This window comes from Rhincodon typus, chromosome 12 (assembly GCF_021869965.1).
Source record: "Rhincodon typus isolate 14 chromosome 12, sRhiTyp1.1, whole genome shotgun sequence".
Lineage (NCBI taxonomy): Eukaryota > Metazoa > Chordata > Chondrichthyes > Orectolobiformes > Rhincodontidae > Rhincodon > Rhincodon typus.
The window spans coordinates 2,531,792-2,545,729 of NC_063343.1; the positions used below are offsets into that span (position 1 = coordinate 2,531,792).

General features: G+C 43.0%; 1 gene segment (V, D, J or C); it reads left to right on the forward strand.

Moving 5' to 3' along the window:
• LOC109917323 overlaps positions 1-11,362 on the forward strand; it is a 12,955-nt gene extending 1,593 nt beyond the window's left edge. Inside the window, 4 exon segments of the C gene segment in view lie at positions 2,399-2,716; positions 6,530-6,865; positions 10,968-11,102; positions 11,298-11,362. Of these exon segments, the coding sequence occupies positions 2,399-2,716; positions 6,530-6,865; positions 10,968-11,102; positions 11,298-11,305 (797 nt within the window).
• Positions 11,363-13,938: the final 2,576 nt, after the last annotated feature.

Consider the following 13,938-nt stretch of genomic DNA (forward strand, 5'->3'; position numbering starts at 1 on the left):
CTTAGTCCCATTCCCCTGCCTTGTCCAAGTGAACCTGAACATTGCTCCTTTTCAAGTAATTGTCTAATTCCCCTTCAACAGCGTCAGTTAAATCCTGTCTTCACCACACTCTCAGGCAGTGCATTCCAGGTCCTAAACACTCACTATGTGAGAAAAGTTTTTCCTCATGTCTTATTTTACCAATTTACTTTAAACATGTGCCCTTTCATTCTCAAGCCTTTCATGAATGGGAACGCTTTCTCCCTGTTTATTCTGTCTAACCCTCACATTATTTTGAACAATTCAGTCAGATTTCCTGTCAGACTTCTCTTTCTTGAAGGGGAACAATCCCAGCTTCTCCAATCTATCTCCATAACTGAAATTCCTCAGCCCTGGACCCACTCTTGTAAACCTTTGTCTGCATTCTTTTCAATGGCTTCACCATCCTTCCTAAAGTACAGCACTAGGACTAGGCAAAATGTTCCAGCTAAGCTGAGCTAAGTGTCTTGTATTAGCTCACTATGACCTCCTTGATCTCACAAGCTTTGCCCCTATTAATAAAGTTTAGGGTATTCTAACCTGTCCTGCAATCTTTAATGACTAGTGCACAGATACACTCACGTCCCTCACTCCTGCACCTACTTTAAACACGCATCTTTTATTTTGTGATTTTGTGTTCTTCTGACCAAAATGTATGGCCTCGCCTCTCCCCACTTAACTCCGTCTGCCATCTTTCCAGCTGCTCTTTTGAACTGCATTTGCACAGTTTACAATACTGCCTTGTTTTTGTATAGTTTGTATGTTTTGAAACGTGTGCCAAAGTCTAGAAAGATGTTAATATTTGGAAAAACAAGGGGCCCACCACTGATGCCCAGAGAACTGAACTGCAAATCCTCCCCTGAAAAGCGTTCATTAATCATTACTTTCTGTTTGCTGTCTCTCAACCACCTTTGCCTCTATGTTGCAACTGCCCCTTTAATTCCCCGTGTTTTAGTTTGGCTCCCATGTCTTTTGTGTGGCACTTAAATATTTTCTGGAAGTCAGATCAACAGCCTTTGTTACATCATCTAAAACCTCCAGTAAGTTCAATAAAAATGACTTTCCCTTATGTAACCCGTGCTGGTTCTCCTATAATGTCCACGTGACTGCTGATTACATTCTGAAATATTGTGTCAAGAAATTTCCCAACTACTGATGTTAAACTAACCAATCTGTGGTTAGTTGGTCTATCTTTACACTCTGTTTTGAACAAGTGCAGAACATATGCAATTCCTCAGTCCTCCGTCACCATCCTTCTGTGTCCAAGGGGAAATTATTGCCAGTGTCTCTGTAATTTCTGCTCTCTCTTCCCTCATTATACTTACAGTCATTGAGTCATAGAGCTGTACAGCTTAGAAACAGACCCTTCTGTCCAACTCATCCATGCCGACCAGATATCCTAAATGAATCTAGTCCCATTTGCCAGCATTTAGCCCATATCCCTCTAAACCTTTCCTCTTCATATACCCATCCAGATGCCTTTTACATGTATTAATTGTACCAGGCTCCACCACTTCATCTGACAGCTCATTCCATACACACACCAGCCTCTGCGAGATAAAGTTAACTCCTCAGGTCTTTTCTAAACCTTTCCCCTCTCAGCTCAAACCTATACCCATCTAGTTTTGGATTCGTCCACCCAGGGGAAAAGACCTTGTCTATTCACCCTATCCATGCCCCTCATGATTTTAGAAACCTCTATAAAGTCACCCCTCAGCCTCCGACACCCCAGGGAAAATAACCCTAGCCCATTTTGGATGCATCTTATGCAAAACCCTCATGGGTTATGAGGTGGGTGGGGGCGTTATAGGTTAGAATAGCTTGCATCAAGGGATGTGGCAATTGTTAGGATGTGTAGATTGGCATCGGGTACAAGGGATTATGGGGGTGAGTACAGAGGCTCGGGGCATGAGGGAGTATGAGGGTGAGTACAGAGGCAAGGGGCATGAGGGATTATGTGGGTGAGTACAGAGGCATGGGGCGTGAGGGATTATGAGGGTGAGTACAGAGGCATGGGGCATGAGGGATTATGGGGGTGAGTACAGAGGCATGGGGTATGAGGGATTTTGGGGGTGAGTACAGAGTCATTGGGCGTATTTGAGGCTATAAAGGGCCATGGCAATGAGTAGGGCATAGAGGTTACGAAGGGTTTTGAGGTGTGGATACGGGACCGTTGGTTGGTACAGAGGGACATGGGGATGTGGGTAGGATGAAGGAGGGGTGAGGGTTGGAGGCCTGTTTTTTAGTGTTCTTGCATCTGTCCCAATGAGTGAAAGTTGAGAATCTTTGACAGTTAGTCATTTTTTTCTTGTAATACTTAAGTCCTGAATGCCCAATGAATATGATGAAAATTAATTGCTTTTTCCCCTTGTAATTCCAGCCATTTTGCCAAGACCACCTTCCGTGCATCTCCATTATGTACTTCCTGAGAAAGATTTCCAGCAGACGGATAGCTCGCTGCTTTGTGTGTCAAGAGATTTTTACCCGGAGAATATATCGGTGTCTTGGTATGAAGGGGGCAGAGAGACATTCTCAGGCATCACACACTTACGTAGACTGGTGGATTCAAATGACCGTTACACTATGATTAGTAAATTGACAATTTCAACATCTCAATGGCTCAGTGGTTCTCGTTACTCTTGTATTGTTTCACATGAAGCCTTGCCTTCTCCACTCATCAGACAGATCAGTAAAAATGGTATGTCCATTGAACAGCATGTTTCCAGATCCTTTGTAGAACCATTATTGATTGCTGGCTTCTGATTAAGTCTCACCACTTTAACAGAACTTAGCCAATGTGTCTACCACCACCATTCGTGTAGGGTTGTTACTGTATGTTTGAATGTTTCTTAATGCAATCTCTCAGACATCCAGAGTACAAAACGGTTCTAATTTAGATAATGTAATTTCACTCAAGTATCCAACCTGCAACAGTTTTGAAAAGGAGGAAGGATGATGGGGGTTAATACATTCCCTGAATTTAGTAGATGAACCCAACTAATCAAACTGATTGATTGAAAGTTTATCTCTTTCCAGAAATACTCTTTATCTTCTTTTGACTTTTACTCACTTGAATTACTTTTTGTGATAGCTTAAAATATTTCTCAGTTCTTTTATGCTTTTGGTTGAAAAGGTTTTGCGTGACTTCCCTTCTTTGTAACTTGTGTTCCCTAATAATTCTTAATGGCTCTTCAGCAACTACAACATTTGAAGTTGGTCACTGGAAAGTTGCTTTTATTTGTTCCTGGGTGTGGGTGTTACCAGGAAGGTCAACATTTGTTGCCCATTTCTAGCTGTCCTTGAGAAGGTGATGACGAATTGCATTTTTACATGGCTGTAGTTCACATAGTGTGGATGCAGCCACAGTGTTATAAGGAAGAGAGCTCCAGGTTTTTGACCAAGTGACAGTGAAGGGATGGTGATATAGTTTTAAGTCAGGTTGGTGTGTGGTTCAGAGGGAATTAGTAGGCAGTGGTGTTCCCAAACATCCACTGCTATTGTCCTTTTAGGGAATGTCAGTGATAAGGTTGAGGGCAAGTGGGATTTACCGACAAAAGGATACATAATGCAAACAGCCAAAGGGAGTGGAAAATAGGATAAATAAAGATAATCTCTCCTGTTTTACACCCTATCAGACACCTTCCCCTTTGTTCCATTTCCCACTCTCCACCAACTGCACTTACTTTAAATTCATTGTACATTTCCAAAATCTCTCAAATCTGCTAAAAAAACCATCAAGCTAAACATTCACTCTGTTTCTCTCTCCAGGGTGCTGCAAGACCTGTTGAGAATCTCTAGTGTTTTATATTTTCATTTCAGAAATTGATTATCTTTTTTAAGACCAATTTTGTGCATCAGGTATTCTAGGGACGAGTTCTGTAGACTTTCCATTGTGTGGCAAATACAACATAAGTTGTGTGAATTGAATTATCCCTTACTGATATACAGAGTCATACAGCACGGTATTCTTTGGTCTAACCAGCCCGTGCCAAACATAATTCCAATCTGAACTAGTCCCATATGCCTGCTCCTGGCCCATATCCCTTCAAACCTTTCTTATTCATGTACTTTTCTAAATGTCTTTTGAATGTTGTAACAGTGCCCACATCAGCCACTTCCTCCAAATGTTTGCTCCACTTGCGAACAACCCTCTGTGTAAAAAAATTGCCCCCATGTCTTTTTTAAATCTCTCTCCTCTCAGCTTAAAAATATGACCCCTAGTCTTGAAATCCCCCACCACAGGGAAAAGACAACAATTTTTAACCCTATTATAATCCACATGATTTTATAAACCTCTATAGGATACCCTCAAGCTTCTACGCTCCATTGAGAAAAGTCCCAGCCTATTCAATCCCTCCTTATAACTCAAACCCTCCATTCCGGTCAACGTCCTGGTAAATCTTTTCTGAACCCTCTCCAGCTCAATAATATCCTTCCCATAACTGGGCAACCAAAACTGGATGCAGTGCTCCAGAAGTGATCTCACCAATGTCCTGTACAACCTCAATGTAACTTTTCAACCCCTATATAAGTTAAAACATTAATGCAGTGTTCAAGCTTTAAGGTATACCTGATTAGTTATCAATGTTAAACATTGCTTTTATCTTTTTTATTATAAAATGCTTTTAAGGAACATTGGGGTCAAGTGTCCGTTAAACGTTCAGTTTTGCTTATGGTTTTCACAACAAAAGCTGAGGTTTTTGTTTTTAGCTGTCCTGTTATATTACAAAGTGAATACATCACACAACAGACCTGGAGTTCAAAGGGAAGTGCTGTTTTCCAATTCTCAGTGAAGAAGTAAAAATGAACCAACTTAATCCACAGTTGTTATCTATACCTCAAGTGAATGTCCATTTGGAAGTTATTAATAAACATTTGTTCTGAAGTTGTTATTTGTTCCAATACTTGACATTATTTCAGCTTCAATCATCAAGATCTATCTTATTAAAATACTGGATCATTGAGGTGTGGATTGAATTACTGGAGAGCTCTTCCTCAGTCAAAAAGAGACCACTGTTGGTTTGGTTGTGTTGTAGAAATATAGACCACCGGATCATCACTGTGGTTTGTTCTTTGTGCTGAATACAGCTGATATTACCCCTTTGTACTTCGCATGCTTGTCTCAAACCAGTGCCTCCCCCAGGTTGCAGTGGGCATTGCTGTGGGGAAACATGATTTGTGTTACCTTAAATATGTCAAGTAATATATTGACAGGACCATCTGAAAGCTTCCCTATAATTTTAGATTTATGTATAAAATGACCAAAACGTTAAGACCAAAATAATCTTATAATTACATGACTAGCCATATGTTAATATACTCTTAAGTCATTTTAATTTTAAAATACAACATTTTTATAGAGTCATACAGTCATAGAGCCATACAGTATGGAAACAGACCTTTCGGTCCAACCATGCCAGCTATAATCCCAAACTAAACTAATCCCACCTGCCTGCTCCTGGACCATATCCCTCCAAACTTTTCCTATTCACGTACTTATCCAAATGTCTTTTAAATGTTGTAACTGTACCCACATCCACCACTTCCTCAGGAAGTTCATTCCACACACAAACCACTCTCTTCGTGGAAGGTTTGCCCCTTATTTCTTTTTAAAATCTCCCTCCTTTGTTTCAATATTTTTCATTCCAGATACTCAGCTCACATCTATGTGCTATATAACTCTTAGAATAATATGGAGCAAGAGTTCCATGCAAAACATTTCTAATTATTTTCTCAATTAATTCAGTTAGGAGGCCGTTGGAAGATTATTTCTTGTGTTTGAGATTAGTCTGAAATATTGACAAAAGAAATTGCTATTCTGTCAAATAGTGAAAAATGAGCTGTTAGGGATTATAACAATGTCATCCATTAGTACATTGACATCAATTCAAGTAAATTTTAATAACATCAGAATTATGGAGGTTTTATCATTTATCATTTGGAAGTTAGAAGTCAGAGCTGGAAAACATTTTATGGTTACTTTTTCTCAAATCCGTACCAGTAAGTTTTCATCATCCTCAATGGTTTATACAGAATAAGGGAAGTCAATGACTGTGTCTTGGTAGGAGGAGAATGAGCTAAAGGTCTTACCTCTTTCCATTTTATCTCCCCTGCTTAATTTCTAATTCACCAATGAGGTTAAAACTGCAAAGTCTATTTACCAGACATAGTCTAAGCTTCTGTAATAGTGCTCACCATCTTATATTGTGTCTGCGATGATAATCTTTAGCAGTTTATAAATCATTGAATGTTTTGCTGCTGTTAGAGTAATCAGCAGGTATCAGATTGGCGCAAAGTTTCACTTTGGAAATGTAGTTCCAAACTCCATAGTCCTATTACAGTTCTGGGTGTTTAATTTATTTTGCTGTTATAAGTTATTGATAATATTTTACAAAGAAAATCACTGCTCTCTGCCTTCATTTAACATATTCAAAACGTATTTGGTCAGGTGCATGTGATAAAACATTCATTGAATCTTTAGTCTAATAATCTGTTCCTGTCTTTGCTGTAGATGGTTTCATTCAGAAGCCTGTGATCCACCTGATCGCTCCTCTGTCTGATGCTGCCTCTGCAGGGCAGAACGTTACTATGACTTGCTTGGTGTCAGACTTTTACCCTGCCGATATTTCTGTGACTTGGAGAGATGAGAATGGCCCAGTGGACACGGGAGTGACCCAGTTTGCGGTGGCTTTGGGCAGTACCAGTACTTACCGAACAGTGAGTCAGTTGACCGTGCCGACAACAGAGTGGGAGAGTAACCGTACTTACTGGTGTGAAGTGAAACATGTGTCCCTGGGACAGGCACTGCAGAGAGCTGTCACTAAGGATCTGCACAACGTCTACATTGGTGAGCTGGTGTGGAGGTGCTTTGGAAGTGCCGAGGGCTCAGTGCATGTGGTATGCATGGTGCATGTGGATGAGTGTTTGCAGGGGTGTACGTGGGGAGTGTGGAAGAGCATACGTGTGGAATTGCGCTCCATGAGTCTCGGTCAGATGTGGTTTTGTGGAAGGGAGTTGTTTTTTCATCTATGGTTGGACTGTCAGTTTGGTGCTTTTGAGGTGTGGGTGAGTTGCTGGGGTTGTTGTGTGGTACGCAAGTGCGTACACACTGGTTTATGTTTGTGAGGGCTTACACAGTGTTTGTCAGTAACCTCTTGACACTATCCCGAAGAACATTCTGACCATGTGCAGAGATCCATGGTTTCAGAGGTAGCATTTTTCTGAGGTGTAGACTGTTAAATCTGAAAACAATATGCACAGCAGAACATCCATGGCACCACTACTGGGTTTGAATTGCATTCATTTACACAGAGAAGCATTTACAAGTGAATTGCAATGTGCAGAGACCCAGTGCCAATGGATCAGCACTGAATTAAGAACTGTGCAAAGTGTGGGAAATCTGCTTCCTTATTCTGAACACCGTAGATTTCCAGCATTGATTGATTGCTCAAGGTGAGGTTAAGGTGCACATGCAGCACGCCAACCAAAGAAAAACTTATTTCTAAATAAGGAATACATATTCCATTGGCAGATTCTCCCAATTCTTCAACAATGGATGTTCACTGTCTTGATTAGTGTTAACTCACAAGTGATGTTAAACTATATTTGGTTTTGAGATCTGATTGAAAAACAATGTTATGAGTGAAATCAGTGTTGGAAGGGAAGGTGAAGACCCCAGCATTGTACAACATCCATACTGGGACCTGACTCACATGCCACATGTTGAGATTGCTTGCTGATGGTAACTTCTTCCTGTGGCTGTTTACTTTCCCCCCAAGGTACTGAGCTCCAAGTTACATGCTCTGAGGGTTGGCTTTCAGAATGGGTTTGTATATAAGTCTGCAAAGTTCCATGATGTGAGTTCAAAACTGGAATTTGGGGCAGCATATTGGTTCAGTGATTAGCACTGCTGCCTCACAGCACCAGGGACAAAGTTTGAGATCACGGAGATGTATCATCGTAGAATCCCTACAGTGTGGAAGCAGGTCATTCGGCCCATCGAGTCCATACCAACCCTCCGAAGAGCATCCCAACCAGATTCACTCCCTGCACTATCCCTGTAACCCCTTATTTACCATGGCCAATCCATCCTAACCTGCACGTTGTTGGACAGTGGAAGGAAACCAGAGCCCCGAAGGAAATCCATGCTGACATGGAGAGAATGTGCAAACTCCACACAGACAGTTGCCTGAGAGTGGAATTGAACCCAGGTCCCTGGTCCTGTGAGGCAGCACTGCTAACCACTGAGCCACTGTGCTGCCCCAAATTCCACAGTTTTGAACAAATGAAACAAAACTTCACTATATAAATTATGACACTAGAACTATACATAGATATTTACCTTATAATCTACAATCCAGATTTAACATGAGGTAACTATGTGTATACAGACAAACACCTGTTAAATATCCCAAAGACCACATCAAGTAGCCAATGTTGTCATGGCAGCAATCAAGATGGCAACAGGATTTCTCAGGAATTGCTTCCCACCCGACCATCAGATGTTAGTACAACCATAGATCTCCATAGAATCACATTAAAAACTTGTTTCCTTTACAAATGGTTTCAATTCTTTACATTGGAGGTCCTAACTTTGAAGCTCTTTCTAAAATTACCCGGTTAGATACTGCCTGGACAACTCCTGATGTCCTAACCATTCAATCCCTTCTCCTACATTTCACCAGGTTCTCAAGGTCACACTATGGAATCTGCTTGTGAGTACGATTCTAACTCTTGTGCAGACAGTTACGTTGACTAAGCTGAAACAACCCTTTGTTTATCTGAGCTCCAATCATTCTCAACTGTATCAAACTTGACAGAGATAGTAGGAACTGCAGATGCTGGTGAATCCGAGACAACAAGGTGCAGGGCTGGATGAACACAGCAGGCCAAGCAACATCATAGGAGCAGAGAGGCTGACGTTTCGGGCCTAGACCCTTCATCAGAAAAAGATTTCACAAGTTTCAAAATCTCCCCTCCCCCTACCGCATCCCAAAACCAGTCCAGCTCGTCCCCGCCTTCCTAACCTGTTCTTCCTCCCACCTATCCCCTCCTCCCACCTCAAGCTGCACCTCCATCTCCTACCGACTAACCTCATCCCGCCCCCTTGACCTGTCCGTCCTCCCTGGACTGACCTATCCCCTCCCTAACTCCCCACCTACACTCACCTTTACTGGCCCCATCCCTGTCTCTTCGACCTGTTTGTTTCCTCTCCACCTATCCTCTCCTCTATCCATCTTCTATCCGCCTCCCGCTCTCTCCTTATTTATTTCGGAACCCCCTTCCCCTCCCCCTTTTCTGATGAAGGGTCTAGGCCCGAAACGTCAGCCTCTCTGCTCCTATGATGCTGCTTGGCCTGCTGTGTTCATCCAGCCCTGCACCTTGTTGTCTGTGAAGGTAGAAGTCTTCTGCTTTGATCTCCTCTGACCAGACAACTGAAACTGACTGTTCAATGACCCTTGAACTGTGTCAAACGACCAATTGAAAATATTGCAACAAGACCTTGATCCTAGGCAGGATCAAATATAGTAACTGTTGGAACATCACATTGAAAGTAACAATGAGAACATCCTTTATCTACGTTATAATTTTCACCAAACCTATTCTTCACAGCTGTCACCTTCAGAACATAGGCAGAGACACAAAAAAATGGGTTTTATTTCACAAACCCCATGGCGAACATGTCTGAAACTGAGCTCTGATGAATAGGCTCTGGATGTAAGACATTTGGAGCTTTGTTGTTGGGGATTTTGTCCTTCCACTTGCAGGAGGACCTTAGACAATTAATAGCTTTGATATGGAAGTGCCGCTGTTGGACTGGGGTGGACAAAATCAGAAGCTGCACAACACCAGATAATAGTCCAACAGTTTATTTGAAATTACAAGCTTTTGGAACACTGCTCCTTCATCAGGTGACGCTCCGAAAGCTTGTGATTTCGAATAAATCTGTTACGACACGGTGGCACAGTGGTTAGCACTGCTGCCTCACAGCGCCAGGAACCTGGGTTCGATTCCAGCCTCGGGCGACTGTCTGTGTGGAGTTTGCACGTTCTCCCCGTGTCTGTGTGGGTTTCCTCCGGGTGCTTCGGTTTCCTCCCACAGTCCGAAGATGTGCAGGTTAGGCGGATTGGCCATGCTAAATTGTCCGTAGTGTTCAGGGAGGTAGAGGGTGCATGTTAGGTGGGTCATAGTGGGATGGATCTGGGTGGGATGCTCTGAGGTTTGGTGTGGACTTGTTGGGCTGAAGGGCCTGTTTCCACACTGTAGGGATTCTGATTCTGGTGTCATGTGACTTCTGAGTAAATTGTTTTGTGCAATTTGGGTAGGTTATCCCACCTCCCAAGTGATGCAAGAATCATTGCCTGGAGAATGTTGAGATGTCTACATCTAGGGGGCATGCATTTAAGGTGAGAGGAGGAAAGTTCAAAGGAGATGTGAGGGGTAGGTTTTTTACACAGAGAGTCTGGAACGCGCTGCCAGGGGTGGTGGTGGAGGCAGATACAATAGGGGCATTTAGATAACCACATGAATATGCAAGGAACGGAGGGATATGAACCACGGACATTCAGAAGGGATTAGTTTAATTTGGCGCCATGTTCGGCACCGCATCGTGGGCCGATGGGTCCATTCCTGTGCTGTACTGTTCTATGTTCTATCTGTTCAGTGATCTTTGTAAGTGCCTTGAACCTTTGCAGATTGAAGAAGTTGCCATCCGTCCTGAACCGAGAATGTGGGGATCGGAAATGTCAGAATGGCCAAAACGAGGTGGGCAGACAGAATCGGAGCTATCACACGTCTTTCTTGGTGATGTTGGTGACAGGAAAGACATCTGATAAGGCACCATTCTGCACCACATCAGCCTTTGTGCCATCATGAAAGATCTCTGCACTACTCCTCATTCCTCTGTCATGATTCACGAATGATCCACTGTCTCCTTTATCTGTAATTAGTGAAATCCAGTGGAGTCCCAGCGGGGGCGTCGGTTATGTTGTGGATTCTTGCGGCTGTGGGCACTCTGATTTTAGTTATTCTCGCTGTTACCCTCATCTACAAGAAAGCCACTTCTTCCTCCCGCACTGGGACCGGTAAGATTTTTACTTCTCTTCCCTCTCAAATAATAAACATGTCTCTGGAACTTTCCCTTTGAATAATGCCCATCGGTGTAGATGGTTTTATCACCTGGATGTGAAACCTCACTTGGACTGAGTGCTGAGTGGAATATTAGGAGCGGAGGGCAACGCATCTGCAGTAGAACTCATCAGGTTTTTCCTTCCATGTAGATCGATGAATAGAAAATGGGGCAAGTTCTGTACAAATCACAGCACCTAATTGGACAATCAGCAAGTGAGTTTGTAGAATAGAATGATAGAACAGTGTGGAAACAGGCCATTTGGCCTATTAAGCCCACACCAACCTCGATTAAGCTATAGAGTTGGATGATCAGCCATGATGGAGTAGGGTCAAAGGGTCTCCTCCTATCCCACCCAACAATACCCCCCAGCCACATCCCTGTAACCCTGCATTTCCCATGGCTAACCCACCTAGCCCGCACATTCCTGGACACTATGGGCAATTTCCCATGGCCAATCCACCCTAACCTGCACATTTTTGGACTGTGGGAGGAAACCAGGGCACCCAGAGGAAACCCGTTCAGACATTGGGGAAGAATACACAAACTCCACATGGTCAGTTGCCCAAGTCTGGAATCGAACCCAGGTCCCTGGCACTGTGAGGTAGCAGTGCTAACCATCGTGTTACCCTGATTAAAGTTGTTTAAAGAGGTTAATGCAGATCCCACTGTTTTCATGTTTAATCCTTTGGATGCCATTATGCTGATGTAAATTCTGGGATTAGCATCCACAGAATATGACAGAAGGAATTCTGATCCCATGGCTAAATTTTGGTTTTGTGGTCAGGATCAAATCTGGGTTCCAACGCTCCATGTGTAAGTTAGAGCCAGCCCCACATGATCTTCCAAAGCAGAGCCAGTCAGTGGCCAGGCAATGTGCTCTGTGTTCCATTCAAGGATGGTGAGTGATTTCCTGAAACTGGAGAACTAATAGGATGGCTAAGGTGAGAAAGAAAAATAAAATAATTCATTATCATGTGCAGTTATGCACTTGGTAAAATCAGGGGAATAAAGCCTGACACAGCCCTTGGACTTGGAGATGTGTTCCCTGAACTCTTAAAAAAAATTGCAGATGCATTAGTTATAATCTTTCAAAATTCCCTGGATTCTGGGAAGGTCTCAGTGTGTTGGAAAACTGTAACACAACAGTTGTATTCCAAAAAGCAGGGAACCAAGGCAACTTAGCCTCACATCCGTCATTGGAAAAAATGCTGAAATTCTCATTAAGGACTTCACCTGATGAAGAAGCAGCGCTCCGAAAGCTTGTGATTTCAAATAAACTTGTTGGACGACAACCTGGTGTCATGTGACTTCTGACTTAGAAAATCATTATACAATCAAACCATGTCTTTGTGGTTTAATGAAAAAAAAGTCAGGTTTTACAAATGTATTAGAATACTTTGAAGATATAACAAGCAGAACGGATAATGGGCACCCCGTAGATGTAGTGTAATTGGATTTCCAAAAGGCACACCGTAAGGTCACACATAAAGGGATATTGCACAAGGTGTGTTGGGGAAAATGTATCAGCATGGAAACAGAATTGGTTAATTACCAGAAAACAGACAGTCAGGGCAGATGGCTCATACTTAGACTGGCAAACTGTAAGCAATGCATTGCTGCAGGGATCAGTGCTGGAGTTTCAACTGGTTATGGTGTAATTTAATGAGAAGGATGTAGGGACTGACAGTAATGCACCACAGTTACTGGTGAGTAAAAGTAAGTGGGAAAGGAAGTTGTGAGGAGGATGCAAAAGGATTTAAATAAAGTGAGGGGGCAAAAAAATGGCTGATGGAATATGATTTGGGGTGGCACTGTGGCTCAGTGGTTAGCGCTGCTGCCTCACAGCACCAGGGACCCGGGTTTGATTCCACTCTCAGGCGACTGTCTGTGTAGAGTTTGCACATTCTCCCCGTGTCTGTGTGGGTTTCCTCTGGGTGCTCCGATTTTCTCCCACAGTCCAAAGATGTGCAGGTTAGGGTGGATTGGCCATGGGAAATGCAGGGTTATGGGGATAGAATGGGATGCTCTTCAGGGGGTCGATGTGGACTCGATGGGCTGAGTAGCTTACTTCCACACTGTAAGGATTCTATAATGAGGGAAAATATGAGGTTATTCACTTTGACACAAAGAGCAGCGTATTACATAAATGGAGAGAGACTGCATATTGCTGCAGAACAGAAGGATCTGGGAGACCTGGTACACAATTGACAAAAGTCAGCGTCTAGATACAATAAGTGGTTAGGAAGGGCATGTTGGCCTTTATTGCAAGGAAGGTGGTGTCTAACTTTAAGGAAACCTTGCTCCAATGCAGCAGGTAATTGGTGTGACTACACCTAGAGTATTGGTACAGTTTTGGTTTCTTTATTTAAATGTGGGGAGGATATTGGATGTGGTTTACTGAAGCCCATTTGGTTGTTTCCTGGGATGAAGGGTAGCATTGTGAGGAAAGACTGAGTAGATTTGGTCTATGCCAATTGGAGTCCTCTGGTATTCCTCTGAGGGAAGAGTCTAGAAAGACAGGGTGATGGGGAGGTGGGGGGTCATAGTTTCAGAATCAGGGGTTGCCCATTGAAGGTGAAGATTAGGAAGGAGACCCTTCTCTCAGAGGGTCACGACTCTCACAGCCTTTCAGTAGAGAACGAGATGTGGAACAGAATCAGCACTGAGGGACACAGAGTTATTGGGGAGTCAGTTCTTATTGGAAAGTAGATTGGAAAGTAGAGTTGAGACCAAGATCAGATCAGTCAGGGACAACAAGGTGCAGGGCTGGATGAACACAGCAGGCCAAG